The 18085-nt window shown below is 28.0% G+C and overlaps 5 protein-coding genes across 9 annotated transcripts in view; 1 reads left to right on the top strand and 4 right to left on the bottom strand.

The window, feature by feature from the left end:
• Window positions 1-1119: 1119 nt before the first annotated feature.
• Window positions 1120-2590, bottom strand: Pvf1 (PDGF- and VEGF-related factor 1). Its single transcript, XM_075824011.1, has 3 exons — window positions 2185-2590; window positions 1544-2120; window positions 1120-1429 (listed from the first exon to the last, which is right to left on the bottom strand). Exons 1-3 carry the CDS (start codon window positions 2555-2557, stop codon window positions 1120-1122), a joined length of 1260 nt encoding a protein of 419 aa, XP_075680126.1. The 5' UTR covers window positions 2558-2590.
• A 353-nt stretch (window positions 2591-2943) lies between these two features.
• LOC113790230 (uncharacterized) lies at window positions 2944-3678 on the bottom strand. Its single transcript, XM_027339865.2, has one exon. It carries the CDS (start codon window positions 3676-3678, stop codon window positions 2971-2973), a length of 708 nt encoding a protein of 235 aa, XP_027195666.2. The 3' UTR covers window positions 2944-2970.
• A 44-nt stretch (window positions 3679-3722) lies between these two features.
• Window positions 3723-5967, bottom strand: Noc3 (Nucleolar complex protein 3). The gene is made up of 2 exons (XM_027339805.2): window positions 5462-5967; window positions 3723-5399 (listed from the first exon to the last, which is right to left on the bottom strand). Exons 1-2 carry the CDS (start codon window positions 5851-5853, stop codon window positions 3761-3763), a joined length of 2031 nt encoding a protein of 676 aa, XP_027195606.2. The 5' UTR covers window positions 5854-5967; the 3' UTR covers window positions 3723-3760.
• Window positions 5968-5989: 22 nt separating this feature from the next.
• On the top strand, window positions 5990-7201 carry LOC113790173 (neuferricin). The gene has a single exon (XM_027339806.2). It carries the CDS (start codon window positions 6074-6076, stop codon window positions 6980-6982), a length of 909 nt encoding a protein of 302 aa, XP_027195607.2. The 5' UTR covers window positions 5990-6073; the 3' UTR covers window positions 6983-7201.
• Window positions 7100-18085, bottom strand: part of LOC113790143 (uncharacterized) — a 27204-nt gene continuing 16218 nt past the window's right edge. For all 5 annotated transcript variants that reach the window (XM_075824004.1, XM_075824005.1, XM_075824006.1 and 2 more), the window contains 6 exons: window positions 11578-11714; window positions 11405-11521; window positions 11190-11333; window positions 11031-11124; window positions 10178-10960; window positions 7100-8218 (listed from right to left, as the gene is read on the bottom strand). In XM_075824004.1, the coding sequence (XP_075680119.1) occupies window positions 7959-8218; window positions 10178-10960; window positions 11031-11124; window positions 11190-11333; window positions 11405-11521; window positions 11578-11714 (1535 nt within the window). In that variant the 3' untranslated portion in view covers window positions 7100-7958. The remainder of the gene's footprint in view (window positions 8219-10177; window positions 10961-11030; window positions 11125-11189; window positions 11334-11404; window positions 11522-11577; window positions 11715-18085) is intronic.

Raw genomic sequence — 18085 nt, 5'->3', positions numbered from 1 at the left:
CAAATATCATTTTTTTGGGTTTCCATTCATTCATTCATTTATCCATGCTTATTATTATTATTAAGCTTTTTCTTTTGGATTCCTAAATATTTTCTTCTATCATCATCATCATCATCATCATTAAAATTGAAACCCAAAAAAATCCAAGTGTATGTAAAGATAGATAGATAGATAGATGGGATGGATGGATGGTAGGTGTATCGGGTTTTCAAAGTTAACAACAACAAAAAGAAGATATTTGAATTTGTCATTACAATTTTATTAAACCTGAATATCAAGAATCAAGAATCAAATCTTTTTTTTTCTGTTGGCCGAATTTAGTCCACCAAAAAACCAAACCAAATGATAATAATAATTTTGTTTTCCAATAACACCACCCACCCACAATCCAAAGTTATTATTTTCTCTCTCTCTCTCTCTCTCTCTCTTGACGTTGTTCAATAATAATAATAATAATCTCCAACGACCGACCGACCGACCAAACCAAACCAAGCAACCAATCCAAATCAATTGAAAATGGAATGCCGGGTTAAATGACGACAAATGAAAACGATAATGATAATGATAAAAAAAAACTCATTGAAACACATACACCGACACACACATACACAGAGCTAGAGAATTTGATAAGAAAATACATTCTTTCAAGTTTCTGCAACAAGAAAACGAAAAAAAAAAATAACCGAAATGATTGGGCGAATTGAATACCGAACCATAAAACAAAAAATACCCGGCCAAAATGAAACGAACATTCGGAATTAATGATCATTATGATGATGATGATGATTATTGTACACCCTGTATATATGATTAATTAACATTTTTTATACAAAAAAGATTTACATTTATATCATTAATATATATTTTTACTTTTCATTTATTTAAATATTTTTTTTATATTTGTTTTCCGGAAAGTTTTCCAAAACGGAAACATTCTGTTTGCTTTGTTATTGAGTCATTCATAGAATTTGTTACCGAATTTTTCTTTATCAATCATCATCATCATCATCAGGTTTTTTTTCTTCTTATTGATTGTATTCTCATTATCATTATTGTTTTTTTTGTGTCTGTTCATTATGTTCAATTGTTGTTGTTGTTGTTGTAGTTGTTTTCTATTGATTATTGTCGATTCATTTTTAATGATTCCAATGAGTCAATATGGTTGTTATTTTGATGATGATGATGATGATGATAAAATAATCGATGAAATCGATTATTCTGATTGAATGTAAACAATTGTTGTTGTTGTTGTTGTTTTTGAACATTCGATCGACGATTATTATGATGATTGGTAATGGATCGATTTATCCATGTTGATAACAATGACAATTTTGATGCAGACGAAGACGAAGAAGAAGACAAAGTAGAATTGGAATAGGAATTGATTGAATTAGATTTTTTCAATTTTCTAATATCGATTTGTTCGCATCTTATAATTGGAATGAAAGAACAAAAGAAGAAAACAAAGGAAAATCAAAGAAAGAAAGAAAGAAAATTAATTATCAAATGCACGAAAAAAAACGAAAAATATACTTTTACTTACCTACAGCTTACATAATTAAAATGTAAACCAAATGGACAATTTTTTTGATGTATTGATATTGTATTGGTTTGATTTGTTAATGTTGACAATGGTAATCTACATTGACATTGACAATTAATTTCATTCCATTGATGAAATGTTGGTAATATTTTTTTATTTGAATTATTGTTTGATTGATTTTTTCTTAAACATTTTAAACGATCATTTAATGAACAAACACAACGACATTCATTTGGAAGATAAATTTGTCCATATTGACAATCATTTGATTTTTGTATACATTCACAACCACATTTTTGATGATATTCAATTGAAATATTTTTAATACTATTAAAACGATATTTTCTTTGTTCATTTGAATATTTTATATGTATTATTGATATATTTCGATTGATTATTGATTTTGGACGACAAATTAATCGTTGTGATGGACAACAACCACTACAACGTGGTAAACGTATACAATGTGGATAATATAAATCATGATTATTACCTACGGCAGTTGTAATCAATTGTATTGTTTGTAATTCCGGTAAACATTCAGCTTGTGGTTGTATATTGGCTATTGGAAAAATTTCTGACCAAAAAAAGAAAAAGTTTCCGGTAAATTTCGGTAAGATCCAGATCAAAGTATAACATACCTGTACGTTTTATTCTTTGAATTTTTGATTTTTTTATCGTTTCCGAATCAGGAATTGAATCATTTTTTCCAATTTTCAAATGATATTTGCTAAGATTTTCTTGTTGATTATTAAAATCACCATCACTGTAAACAATACCAACATTATAGAATCTTGCAAATTCATTAAGAAAATTTTTAGCCGTTTGTGGATGTTGATGATATTTTCCTTTGGTTATTGATCTTTGGTTAGATTGTTGAAATGTTGTATCTAATCGTCCAATTTTTATTAACATTTGTTCAAATGTTGTTAATGATTTTGGTTTCAATTGATTTGATTGAATATTCATTTCAATCAACATCATAATGATGATAATGAAAATTTTTTGAAACATTTTTTTTTTCTTTGAAACTTGATGTTGACCGTTTGATGGTTGGCAATGTTATGATGTAAATGATTTCTCCAGAAACAAAGCGGAAAAAAAATTGGATCAGGATTTATTTAGGAAACAACGAAAAAAATTAGAACCCGGATCAAGGATTGAAAGCAAAAAATACAGATGCAGATGTCACATATTCAAAAATGCATTACGGTACTTATTCCCTGCACCTGGCTTGGCCATGCAGCTTTTTCTTTCTTTCATTCTTTTGCTTGACCATAATTGTCATACTTGAATGATTTCAACAGAAAAAAAATTGATTTCTGGATCAAAGTAGGATTTTTCAAATTGAAATTATAAAATGTTTTTTATTAATTAATTAATTACAAATTACTTATTGTATTTATTAAAAATTTATAAAAAAAAATTTATAAAATATTATTTGTTTTTTGTTTAAAACATTTACAACTATTTTGATCAAGATAATGTCCATTTGGACAATAATATTGATTATTCATTGATAATAATGGATTTAAATGATGAATATATTCATAATAGAATTGTGGACAACGACATTCACAACGATCATTATCCCAAAACATATGACCATGTCTTGTAAAACGTTTTGAACAATCAAATTGTTCATCAGCTAAATCTAATCTACATTCACATTGACATGAATCATTGAAAAATTGTTTTCGATTATTTTCACATTGTTGTTGTTGTTGTTGTTGTTGTCGACAATAACATTGACAACCAGTATGATATGCAATTTGTATTTTACGATATTCTAATGATTTCTGTATTTTATATTGATCATATGATTTTATTGTTTGTATTATTGTTTTATATTGAATATTTGTTGGTCGACATTCGGATTGATTCCATTCATCGTTATTGATATTTTGTTGCAAACGATTTATCGAACAATAACCACCATTGTTACAACGTGGTATACGAATAAATCTTGGTTGATAAATTTTATGATCATTACCATTATTAAATAATGAAGAATAATTCCATTCTGGCACAAGATTAATTGTTTGATATTCAAGTGAACAAGGTAGTTTAGATTGACCATTAATGGTCATAAGAATCATTATAAAAAACAAAATTATAATTAAAATGTTTGACATTATTATTAATTTTAATAAATCAAATTATCAGCACAGAAAAAAAGTTAACAACAACAACAAAAAACAAAAAATTTATTTCAAATTAGATTTCAATTTCAATCAATTTTTCATACAAATCAAATGATTCATTTATATTATCAGATAATAATAATTCACAAATATTATTATTTAAATGATATTTTCGTATAAATTTATTCATCAATGAATATTGTTGTTGTTGATTAAAATAATGACGATTTTTATGTTGTATTAATTCATTTAAACATGATGCTAATAATTGAATATAACCATTATTTGATTTTTTGATTAATGAATTGATAATAATTCGAATGGTTTGAATAGATTTTTGTTGACTATCCATTGGATTCTGATTAAACATCATATCACCATCAACATTTTTAGATAATTTCCAATCGGTTAAAGTTTTGTCAACATTAAAATCATCGTTATCGTCATCATCATCATCTGGATTAGGCCATCGTGGATAAAATTGTATACATTTTCGAGTTAAATATAAAAGAACAATTGCCTGAATAGTAGGCAATACAGTTGCCAATGATAAAAAACGACAAACAAAATTCATTAAACGATTTAAAGGAAAATGTTGACGAATTGATTTGATGATCATTGCATGTATACATTGTATATACATTGAAAATGTTTGTTGTTGTTGTTGTTGCTGTCCATCAATTATTTGATCTATAGGAAATTCATATAAAAATTGATATAAATGTTTAAAATCAAATTGATTTGTAGTTGTTGTTTTGTTTTCAATACGTGACATTAATGTATAAATATTTTTCATTAAAATCAATTTATCATATGGTTGAAATTTTTCAATCAATTCGGATTTTTCAATAAATAATTTCAATTTTTTTATCCAAGCATATGAAAATTCTTCATTCGAATATAATGCTAAATGATTGATTGATTCCAATGAAATTGATAATAATGGACGATACCAACGATCAAAATCTTTATTATTATGATTTGATTTTGATAATGATGATTCCTGAATAATTGTTATAAATTTCATAAAAAATGCATATAAAATTTCATGTATATTCAATTCATGACGTTGACGAATTTCATCATTTTCGGTTGCTTCAGTTTCTAATAATTGTTTTTCTAATTGTTTCATTTTTTTCGCTTGTTTACGATCACGTTTAGATTGTTGATTATTTGATTTACCATTTTTTTCAATGGTTTTTGAATCTTGATCTCGAATTTTACGATATAATATATTAGCAAATACAGACATTGTAATTGGACGAATACGATAACGTAAATCTTGAATCATTTTGGTTAATAATTTTACAAAAACAACGGTTGTTTCACCTAATAAATCTTTACGAAATAAATTTTTCAATCCATCATAGATAATTTGTTGCATTTCATTTGTAGCCTGATTACTACATAATATTTTTGCTGCTAAATCCACCAATGTTTCACGACAATTAAAATCATAATGTCGATTGATTAATTCGCTTAAACAACGACAACCAATTGTTGCTAAACGTTGTCGAGCTTCAACAGTTGTTAACATTGTTCGATAAAAATCTGAATCACCTTGTTTTTTTGAATCAATAACCGATCCAATTGAACGTTTCAAACGTTTTAAATATTCTTGATAATATTGTAATAATCGATTTTCAAAATCCAATACATGACGTGTTTCATCTTTTAATTTTAAACTTGTTTGTTCACCACGTTTATAGATACTGGCATAAAGAACGAAATGAAATTGAATTGAATGTTTTGTTCAGGAAAAACAACTACTTACCGATAATTTGGAATGATATCCAAAAAAATTACATTCAAAGTAATAAATGTAAGTTTTTGTATGGAGAAAAAAGCCGAACCAATTCGTGGATCATCACGAGTTGTAATCAAAATATCTAACAATGGTTTAATTCGATTAATATTATATTGTGGATCGGACATAACACGTTCACTTATATTGGACAAAAATTTTCGATATTCTTGAATCGTTTTATGACGTTCGGCAAATTTTTCCACCAATGTGGCCGTTGCTTTTTTGATCGGTTTTTTACCAGTTACCGATGATTTCCGATTAGCATCATCATTATCATCATCCTCAGCCATCATTTCAAAATCATTTTCGTCTTCGTAAACCATTTCACTCGTTAATTTTTGTGGTTTCATAATCAACATTTGTATCAAACAACGTGCTCAAAAAAATCAAATCACGTTGTTTTACGAGTTCGAATTCTATTTCCACACATAGTGATCGGCCAATGTTAATTTAGACCAGTGTTGAACGAATTATTCGAATTGAGCAGTCATTTGATTCGCTGAATTTAGTGAATTTTTTTTTGAAAACAAAACATTTGTGTTTTGTTTTGTTTATTTATTCATTTTTTTTGGAAAAAAGATGTATCAACCAGATGAACGTCAACAAAATTTCATTATTTATGGTCTATTTGGTCTATTATTGGGCATAATATCATTACCGTTTATTATACATCAACAACGTTTGACAAATGATTTTTCAATAAAAAAATCTCAACTAGCAAAATGTTTACGACAAAATGAAATTTTATTTACAACCGAAGAATTAGCTCAGCATACAAAATTACCATCAATATTATTAGGATTTATGGGTGTAGTTTATAATGTAAGTAATGGACATTATTATCATCCAGGTGGATCATATTCATTTTTTGCTGGACGTGATGGAACTCGTGCCTTTTTAACCGGTGAATTTGATACTGAAAATGAATTACGTGATGATATTAGTGATCTAGATGAAAGCTATTTAAATGGTATGGAAACATGGATAAAATTATATGAAGATAAATATCCACGTATTGGATTAGTAATTGGTAGCTATTATGATGAGGATGGTTGTGCAACACCAAAATTACATCGTGTTAGACGAATGTTATCCAAATCGGTAATAAATAAACAAATGGAAACAGATGAATTGAATAAATATCCACCATGTAATTCACAATGGGATGCACAAACAAATTTAGGACGTGTTTGGTGTACGAAATTAAGTGGAGGTATTCAACGATCATGGACCGGTAGACCAAGATTATTTTATGATTTATATCAGAAAAAATGGCGTTGCGCATGTGTTAATCAAAACGATGATGATGATGAAAATAATATTGATTATTGTGATCAACAACAACATCAATCCGGACCAAATTCAATTGGGATGCAATATTCTGATGATGATAACGATGATGACAAACAAGCGGCGACACCTGGTTGTCGTTTTAAACATTATGAAAATTGTGATCCAAAATCATTGGAATGTCCAATCACGTCATAAACGATTCCAAAACGATCCCAAACAGCAAACGAACAGTTATTTTGTGAAACAAAATTTGATTTTTATTTATTCATTTTTTATATTGAAAAAAACCAAACCAAACAACAAGAAAAAAAGTTTATTCGAAATATTTTTATTTTTATTTAAAATTTAAAATTTAATAATTTGAAAACAACAAAAAAAAACATTATGGTGATAAAAAAAAGGACAACCAATTGATTTCCGTTGATGTTTCTGTGTTGAATTTGTTTCTGTGTGGATGTGTTGGTGCATTATCGTTATCGTTATCGTTGAACATTTTGATTATAACATTAATAATAACAATTTGAAAATCAGAAATGAAAAAGAAAGAAAAAAAAAAGAAATTCAACTTGAGCAGCTAACAGAACAGAAAAAAAAATTTTAAAGAAAAAAAGAAAAAAACAAAATAAAAAATGAAATGAACAGTTTAGGGAACAAAAAAAAACACCTTAAGGGTTAAAAAAAAAATTCTAATGAAAAAAAAAAATTCTCTGCAATTTCCGTCTGTTTTTTTGTTTTTTGTTTCGTCTGTTATTGATCAATTGTGTGTGTGTGTGTGTGGGTGTGTCTTAACGGAAATACCCAACAAAAACAAGACTGATAAGATAAGATAAGTGTGGGCGTGTGGGCGTTTCATCATCATTATTATAATGATCATTATTAAAAAAATTGATGATGCTGATGATGAAAAGAAAGAAGAAAAAAAAATTACAATTTGAATGGCACTTGAATTCGAAAGTTTTTTTCAGTTTTCTTGTTTTTGTTTTCTGTTTTTTTGTTTGTTTGTTTGTGAATTGTGTATGTATTTACCTGTGCGTAAATGATTGGGGGTGTAGGCGTGGTTTACGGAGGGTGTGTGTGTGTTCTGTTTGATTTTGATTATTAATGGAAGCCAAAGAATTTGTAATTTGAAGGAATTTTTTTTTCGCAAGTGAAAAAAAAAATTCCATTGAATTTAGCTATTGCCAGCTGTACGCATTAAATGATGATTATTATTATGATGAGAATTAGGATGAGGATGATGATGATTATCATATGGATGATAACGATGATTATTATGTTGTGTCAATGTTGATGATGTTGTTGATGTTGATGTTATCGATGATGATGATGATGATCCATTAACAGTACCAACAGAATTCATTAGAGCAACATTACGTAAACCATTTAACGATGGATTACTGACCATTATGGTTTGTCGTTTTTCTTTTAATCCTATTGGATTTTATTTTATTTTTTGGGAAAAAAATAGAAAAAAATATTCGAAAATAGCAACAAAAAAAAATGGATTTTTTTCCCCCACAATTATTTGAGCCAGGGATGTTTCAATGTTAATTTTTGTTTTTTGAATTAGTAGTAGTAAGTAGTAGTAGTTGTTGTTGGTTAGAAATCCGCAAATAAAAAAAATTGGATGTTGATTGATTGATCGATCAAAGATGATTGGTTGTAAACAAAACAAAAAAAAATCGTTAGTTTCAATGAGAAAAAAAATGGACATTAACGATGACAAACATAAAGATTATATAATGATGATGATGATGATTATGGGAAGAATTTGGTTGTTGGTTTTTAGTGAATGAAGATGAAGAATTTTGTTTTAATATTTATAGAGAGAGTGAGAGAGAGTGAAATGGAATAAAAAAGAAAGAAAAAAAAGCAAGCATTAGTCATTTGAATTTATAAAAAAAAATTAAACATTTTGATTAATTAATTAACTTAAAAACTTAATTTTTTTTAATTTATAAAAAAAAGAATCAATAATTTTTGGGGTAAGTTTGTAAAAAGTATAAGTTTGAGTAAGTATAAGTGTGATGCAAGCAAATCTTGAAATCAAAAAGCCCATTCAAATACCCTTGGCTCAATGAATTACCAAATAAAACTTTGATTAAAAACATTGAAAATAATAATCGATTTGAAATAATTTTAATATTGAAAAAAAAACAGACAACAATAATATCATTATAATAATAATTACAATTACAAACAAACAAACAGAAGAAAAAATGAACATCAAAACATTTTTTTTAAAAAAAAGTTTCATCAACATTCACAGCAGAAAAAAAAATCTTTGGATTCATCTTAATCATCATCATCGAACCATGGATAAAATTGAGTATTTGGTTTTTTTAAAGGTAAAATAATATCGAAGAGGAAAATCGATGAAGAAAATCGATTTTCCCGTTGCTGTTATTATTGATTAGGTGGGCGTCTTACATTCACAGAGAGTGAGAGAGAGAGAGTGAGAGAGATTCATTATTTCAAATGATTTCTTTGGGCTAAAAAAAAAATCAAACAACAACAGCAACGATGCAAATGACATTCTTGTATGAAACTAACTAACAAACTAAATGAATGAATTTGACAGGTAAGGTACAATTTTGCACAAAAGAAAACAGGTGAAAAATGAATTTTCATTTCTTGATCAGACTTTTGGATTATTTGCCTGATTTTTGAGCTTTTTGAGCTGCCTTTTTTGAGAGAGAAAAAAAAGTAGAAAAAAAAAATTTGAAATTAAGTATATCATATTCGTATCTTGAAAACAAAACAGAAAAACCTGATTATCTGACCAGATTGATTTGAATAAAACAAAAAAACATTTTGGTTATAAAAATTCAAAAAAAAAGTAATAAAAAACGATCAATTTGAATTATAGGTCGCCAAACCAAACCAATCATTCAGAAAACTTGCAAACAAACAAAAACTAGAATAACTAAAATTCAGAAAAAACAAAAATTCAAATCGATCAAACAAAACATCAACTGGGACAAGAAATGAATCGAAATAAATAAAAAAACTAAATAAATTTTTCGATTTGCAATTTGTGAAAAAAATTGATCGATAAAAACAATGGAAACAAAACAAAAATGTTGATTATGAGGATTGCCATTTTGTTTGTTTGTTTGTCTGATCTGAATTGTTTTGTTTGTTTGGTTGTTTGTTTTTGGTTGTTGTGAATTTGTTTTTCTAAAAGCTAATTTCAGGTTTCCGAAACAAAAAACAAAATTTACAATCCATCATCATCCAAAAATGTAAATGTTTATCCTTACAAACTCTACTAAAAGTAAAAATCTTTCGTTTGTTTTGTTTTTTTTTCTTTCTTTTTTTTTGTAATTTTAAAAACTGAATTATAATTATAACATTTAAGATTTTTTAACTAATAAGTTGTTAACCCACCAGATGTGGTTGATGATGATGATGATGATGCTGATGATATTGTGGATGCGGCTGCTGCTGCTGCTGTTGATTGATCTGATTGCAGAATAGGCTGACCACCACCACCAACTGCTGCTGCTGCTGTTGCAACTGCATTTTGATAATCAAGTAATTGTGCAGCAGCTAATGATGCTGCATATTGATGATGAAATTCAGCAGCCGTTGTTGCATATTGATGCGGATGATGTGGATGTGTATGATGATTTAATGCAGATGGATGTACATTTGTTGTATATAATAATGTACCATCCGGTGTACTAGTTGCTGTTATTAATTGTGGTGGAAGTGATGCAGCAGCAGCAACAGCTGCTGCTTGCATTGCTGCTGCAGCATTTCCATTCAATAATGCTTGATGTGGATGATGAACCAATGATTGATGCGGTGATGGTGATGCGGCAGCTGTATGAGCAAATTGACGGGCTGTTGGTGGTGTACCGGTCAAAATAAGTGGTGCACCAATTGGTGATGGCTGATGATGATGATGATGATGATGACTTGAATGATGACCGGGTGTCAAAGGATGATGACGTTGAAGATGTGAATGTGGATGTGTAGCAGCAGCAGCTGCTGCTGCTGCTGCTGCTGCTAATGCCATCGGTAAAGAACCACCACCACCACCAGCAAGGTTTCCATTTCCATTATTGGCAAACAAACCTAATTGTTCAGGATCTAATCCCATATTTACTAAATGTTGTGCGGCAATTAGATTTGGTGATGTTGCTGTTGCAACAACATTATTATTGGCTGTAATTGGACAGAAAAAAAATCGATAATTTTTTTCTGAAAAATCAAAAGAAGACAAAAAAAAACTAACCAGAATTATTTCTTTGACCAGAATCACGATAAGTTCCATTAATAATGGCCAATTCCATTAGTTGTCGTTTTTTAAGCTCATCTTCACCTTCAGTCTTTAAAAAAAAAATGAAAAACAAAAAATTTGAATTCAATTTGTCAAGTGTAATAGATCACTTACAATTGGAACTAATAATTTTTTTACTTCTTCAATTGCACGTTCCATTTTTAATTGTGCACGATTTTCAGTATCTTCAACAGTAATCAATACATGTAATTTATCATTTAAATGTTCCCAATTTGGTTTACCACGATTTTGTTCTTCCTAATTATGTTTGAAGGAAAAAAATTTGTCAAATCAATCAATCAAATCAATGAAAAAAAACAACAACAAACCTTTTTTTTGTCACGCATTGAACCACGTCCACGTACCATAATTTTACAACCAGTTTCTTGTTCTAATTGTTTGGCTGTCATACCACGTGGTCCAAGTATTCTTCCAACAAAATTAAACTAGAATTTTGTAAATTAATTTTACTTTTAACAACCAAAAACAAAAAAAAACTTACATCAGGATGTTCATCAACAGGTACATAAACTTTTTCCATTTTATTTACAATCGAACTACCATCTGGTTCGGGTAATATTAATGGTTTATGTTCATCATTATTAATCTGAAATAATGAAGCTCGTACACGGGCAATTTCTGTTGATGTCGATGTCGATGTTGATGATAACAACAATGGATAAAAATTTGTATTGAACAGATAATACATTTGTGATTGAATCAATGGATTGATTGAGAGAGATAGAAAAAAAATAAAAGAAAATAAAAATGAAAGTTGCTGCTTGTGAGGATAATAATTTTGTTTTTTGGGAACGATCGATGATCAATTGATCAATTGATCAACAACAACAACAAAAAGATTGATTGATTGATAATCGGTGGGGGAAGAAAACAAGGGGAAAATTTTTTTTTTCGCACAACATAAAATTCTTGTGATGATGATGATACGGTAAGATAATGAATGAATGAATGTGGATAACAAAAAAAAATCATAAATCAATGCTGCCAATAATAACAACAACAACAACAACAACAACAACAAAAGAAAGATGTTAAGTTTTTTGTTGTTGTTGTTGTTCGGTTATTTTTAACCCAAACAGTTATCAGTTCATTGATATATATGTTGTCCGATACACTGATAATAATAATAATGATTTATTGTTAATAATAACCGAATCAAACAACAACAACAACAACAACTAAACAACAACAACAACCAAACAACAACAACAACAAGCATGCATTGATATTTCAAAAAAAAAAAAAGAAAAAACTTAATATCTTTCTTGATTACACACACAGAAAAAAAAGACCGAAAAAATTTATATACCGTGTTTCGCAAAGACGAAGAAGAAGAATTTCTTTCTTTTTTCCAATTTGATTGTCGATTTAGCTATTTTCTTTCTTTTCTTTTTTTGTATGAAATACTTTATTTTCATGTTTTTTTTTTTAAAAAAAAAAGTAAAGCTACCGGGTTTTGTTTCGTTTTCTACTGAATGATGATGTATGTATGTTCGTATATGTGCCAAATAATAAATCTTGAACATTCTCATTTTTCACATTTTAACCCGTTTTTTCTCGTTGTTGTTGTTTAGAGAATTTATTTTTCTCCCTGATGATGATGATGATGAAAAGAATCTTTAAATTTCATAGTGTCTGTATGTCTTGTGTGAAAGAATAAAATGACGACAACAACGACAAAAAATCTCTAATCCTTTACTTTCTCTCTCTCTCTCTCTCTCTCTCTCACACTGTCTTTCTCTGTGATTCTAATATTGATTGCATAGACATTTTTTTACAGTTTTGTCATCATCATATAATTGTCCTTTTCACTCAATTTACATAGTATGTTTGTGTTTGCAATGAAATGAATAGGATGAAATGAAATGAAAAAAATATATTCGTCATCAACGAGTTATTCAAGTGAATTAAAACAGCTAAAATAAACAGAATTTTTTTACTTACTTTTTTGCTTTCTTTCTTTTACTTTTTTCACTCGCTGGCAAACCACAATATTTTCTTGGTTGACAAAACAAAATGAATTTTTTTTTTTTTTTTTGGAAATAAAAAATGAAATCAACCACCCACACACACACACACACAATCAACAATGGATGAAATCAAATTCATTTTAGAAACAAAATTAAAAAACAAAACAGAAAATGATAATCAATTAATCTTTTTCTCAATGATTTAAGATTGTTTTGTCTTCCTCGGAAAACTATAACTACAGAATTTGATAATTCATTCATTCTGTTCATTCTGTTTAGTTTATTTAGGGAAACACATGCAGAAAAGAGTTAATTATTCACATTTGTCATCATCATCATTGTTTCTGTTTCTTTTTTTTTTTTGTTTCTTTTTGTTCATTTTAATTTCATTTTGAATGCAAAATGTAAAATTTTGCAAACACAGAATGCAGAAACACTTTGAATTTTTTTTTCTATTTTTTTTCGGTTGTTGATAATGTTGATGATGATAATCAATTCTGAATTTTGAAACAAATAAACTATTTTAACTTCTAACGATAATAATTCTATTTCTACCCAACCATTCCTTTCTTTTGCCCCTCCAGTCTGCAAAAATTCTTTTGTTTTGTCGCTTTTTTTCATTATTCATCATCATTGTTGCTTACATTGCACATTGAAAACAAATATTAAAGAAAAGAAAAGAAAAATTCTTTACTTCACTATGGTCGTTGTTGTTGTTGTCGAAAGAAAAAGTTAATTAATCATATTCATTCCATTCATCATCATCATCATCATCAAGAAGAAGAAAAAAAACGTCGAGACAAAAAAAAAAATAAAACAAATTGAGCGAAAGCGAGAAAAATAAACGCAAATCAGGCAATCGCATAATAATGCAACAACAAACAAACAAAAAAAAAAAAAAAAAAAAAAACATTATGTAATAATGAAATTCATACGAGGGGAAAAAAAGTAAAGATTTTATCACTTTTTTCTGGGGGGAAAGGAAAGATGGAAGATATATCAGAGAAAATTCAATCAATTTATTGATTTGATTTGATTGATTGATTGATTGACATCGATATTTTCGATTATAAAGATTTTTGAAAAAAAAATAATACCAATATGCGTGTATGGTGTTAAAATGTTTGTCTGTTTGTGTGGTTTTTTTTCCTTATTTGATTCTGTATTAGATTCTGTAGATTCTTAGTCAAACCGAGAAAAAAAATGTCGACATGGTTAACAACAACAACAACGATTCTTATATGATCGATGATGATGAATTAAATGTTTGAATTTGACATTTACACACCAGACACACAACAGAAAAAAGTGTTAAATTCAAATAACGACAAAAAAAAATGCTAAAACTTTTATGAATCGTTGTCGACTTATAGAAATCTCAATCTCAAAAAATGATTGAAAAAAAACCAAAATCCTTTATAGTCATGTTACAGCATATTTTTTTTTTTTTTTTTGTCAATTTTTTCATATTTCATGATTTTTTTTCTCCCTTTCAAAATTTACATCAGTTTTTTTCACACTCTTCCAATATTTTGACAAATGTCACATTTTTCAATGCAATCAACGAATTTTTTCGCACAAACATGCATCAAAAATATGAAAATTTAAACATTTAGATCATTTTTCATTTTAGTTTGAATGAAAAACCCGTAAAAAAAGCCGGTTATTATTATCATTTTATTTTTTCCTCTGTTTAACCCAAGTTTAAAAGTTTTTCACATAGTTTTATTATTTGTTTGCTTGTTTCACCTTGTTATTATCATTTTTCCCCTTTTTTCCCCTTTGAAAAATCAATAATCATCTGTATTGATGATTATTAGATTTAGCAAAACAAAATTAATTGAATTGGAATCAAATTATCATCATTATTAATCGATCTGAAACAAGTAAACAATTTGCGGTTTTTTTTAAATTTGCGGTTTCTCTTTTTCTTTAACTAATAAAATCGTGATCAAAAACAATCAAAATTGTTGATTATAGCTATTCTCGATTACAATTATCGGTTATCGGGAAAAAAGTGGAAACAAAACAGAAAAGAAAAAAATCGATATTTATTAATTTTTGGTCACTAAAAATATCAATCAATCGATCGATCGATCCCCGAAACATAAAAAAAATCTAAAAATAACAACAAAAACCGTTGAGGAAAACAAATTGAACCCAAAAACAAATTGAAATTTAAACGATAATGACGGCTATGGCTATGGCGATGGCAATGGCGACTACGGCGAAGAAAAAACAACAAAAACATCAACATAGAAGATTAATATGAATTTTGTTGTTTTTGTTTCTTTTTCTCTCCTCTCACCGAAAACTTTTCAAACATCTTGTTTAACAAGACCCGAAAAACAAAAACGAAAAAACAAATTATATGCTAATCCAAAATCATTGAATGTTTTTTGTTTTTTGTTTTCTCCGAATATGAAAATATTGAATTTGAAATGAAAATAAAAATAAAAAATATTTTTTCCAGTTGGCCAGATGTTCTTTTCTTGTTTAAAAAAAAAGTTTTCGTAAGGTTTTTTTTATTTATTAATAAAAAAAATATTTGTAAAAGTTTTTGGTAAAAGCGAAACATTTTTTGTTTGTAATTTTTTGTTTCTCTCGATAAAACTAGCACGCAAACATGGGATATATGGAACACAAGAGGAAAAATTCAATTTTCACCTTTGACGATGATAACGTGTGTGTGTGTGTGTCAGGGGGAAGAAATTTCCCGAAAAGAAGAAGAAAAAGTTTTTCTGGAAAAATGTTTTCTTTTTGTTTTCCTACCGGTCGGTTTGTAATCAAAATAATTGTATTTATTACAATCATCATTATCTATTTAATGATATTTTTGTTTTGTTTTTTGTTTCTGTTTGTTTCAGATACCCAGAAGAAGAAAAAAAAAATGTTATAAATTATGAATCTAGATTCTTAGAGAATCATCTATTCTTGATTGTTTGGAAAATTTTCAGTTTTTTTCTTTTTCAAACATGATCCGAATAATCATTATAATCGAAAGAAAAAAGAATGGAATATTCATTTCATTCGATTTGATTTTTTTTGATCTGCTTTGTTGTTTTTTTTCGAAGAAAAAGTACAAAAAAATCTTGGAAAATGTAATTTAGTAGATGAATGAATAAATGGCTGGCTGGTGTTTTAGTTTCTTCATTGATCTAAGGTAAAATATCATTTATGTTATGACATCCAATTAGATAAATCGAATCAAAAAAAAAAAGACGGAGAAAAGAAAAAATATACCCAGAAGAAGAAATAATAATAAAGTCTGAAATGATGATTTCTGGTTTCATTTTCAAATTGGGTGGATTTTTATTTTTGCTGTTTGTTGATTTCTAATCTTTTTTCATTCATTTATTTATTTATTTCATCTTGTCTTTTTGGGAGGTTTATTTTCAAAAAACAGGAAGAAAACATACAAACAGAATCACTTTACCACGTTAAAAACAACCAACGAAAAAGTCATTAATGTTAATGATGATATAGGGAATTAACGAACAAATGAACGAAAAAACATGAGAATCAATGAGAATCAAAGATAGAAGATTCGTTGGGGGGAAAAATTATTACCGAAAAACTTTCCCTTTCACAAATTCTCAATTGGTCAATATAATGTTGTATCGATGAATGAATGAATGAATGTTTCCTTATGTGTGTTTTGCTTGCTTACTTGCTTGATTTGATTTGATTGATTTGATTTAGTTTCTGTTTAGCTAGTTTTTAAGGATTGCATTCAAAATGGAAAATTCAATGTGTGCTTGGTTATCAAGTCAATTCAATCAATTGAATTGAATTGAATTGGTTGACACACTAAACACAAACACACACAGAACTTAAATCAAATTATCATCATCATTTTTTGCTTTTCACTATTTATTCAGCGATAAAAAAATAAACAAAGTAAACAACATTTCTGTTTTGTTTCTCTCTCTCTCACTGTCAAGATCACAAACATTTTACCCGAAAAACTAACCAAAATACCGACACATGAAAAAACGGTCTCCAGAGACGGTTTTCAAGTCATTTTTCCATTTTTTTTTCATTAAATTATTGAGCAAAAAGGCAAGAAGAAAAAAAGTAAAAGTTGTTGTTGTTGTTCATACCTGACCGGGTTTTACCGTTTTTCTTTTTTGCTTGCTTGGTGGCCGTTTTGATGAAAACGATTCTACCTTGTTTTTTTCCCATTATAATAATAATAATAATAATCTCGACAGTATGATGAATGAAATTCAAAATTAAAACTGAAAAAATAACAAACTGGATACAGTGGGGGAGAGAGAGAGATACAGAGGGGAGAGAGAATGAAATGTAATAACGGTTTTTCTTCAATTCTGTATGATGATGGCGGTGGCGGTTGTGGTTTTTCCATAGTAAATAAAGAAAAATTACACATCTAAAAAATTGAAAAAAATGATGATGATGATGATGATGGTCAAACAAACCAATAACGAAAAACTACCTGTCCAGGTAAATAAATGATAACGTTAAGAAAAGTTTTTTTTTCTTTTTCTTGGTTTCTTTTCAATATTTTTTTTTCCGTTTTTTTTCATTTTGATCAACCACAGAATCCACAGAATCCAGAATTGAATTGAATAAATAAAACATTTGATCAGCAAACGGAGAAAAAAAACCCGGACATATCCATCATATTTAGAATGAATGAAAAAGAAAAAAATTCTGATGAATAAATTTTTTATAAATCTTCATTGGAGAAAAAAAAAGCCAAACGATGCTTAAAATATTTTGCGTTGGAAGATTTACGTGTGTGTGTGCGTTCAAGTGTAATGACCATATTTGGTTAAACAATTTTGGTCAAACAAAAATCAATGTCGATTTTTTTATATTCAAAAACATCATTCATTCATTCATTCAATCGACCATGATGTAAAATTTTCCTCGAATACCAAACCAAAAAAAAAAAAAAAAAAAAAAATCATAAATTAATTAATTAAAATTCTGGAAATCGATAAAATGTTTTTTGCGTGAGCGTGTTTGTCGAATGGTAACGAATTCGGGCGT

This window comes from Dermatophagoides pteronyssinus, unplaced genomic scaffold, assembly GCF_027571235.1.
Source record: "Dermatophagoides pteronyssinus isolate colony J.1.1.1.1 unplaced genomic scaffold, Derpt_VIB-CSIC_2022.12 sq0044, whole genome shotgun sequence".
NCBI lineage: Eukaryota > Metazoa > Arthropoda > Arachnida > Sarcoptiformes > Pyroglyphidae > Dermatophagoides > Dermatophagoides pteronyssinus.
The sequence above is the reverse complement of the archived record's forward strand: the minus strand, read 5'-3'. Positions and strand labels throughout refer to the sequence as shown.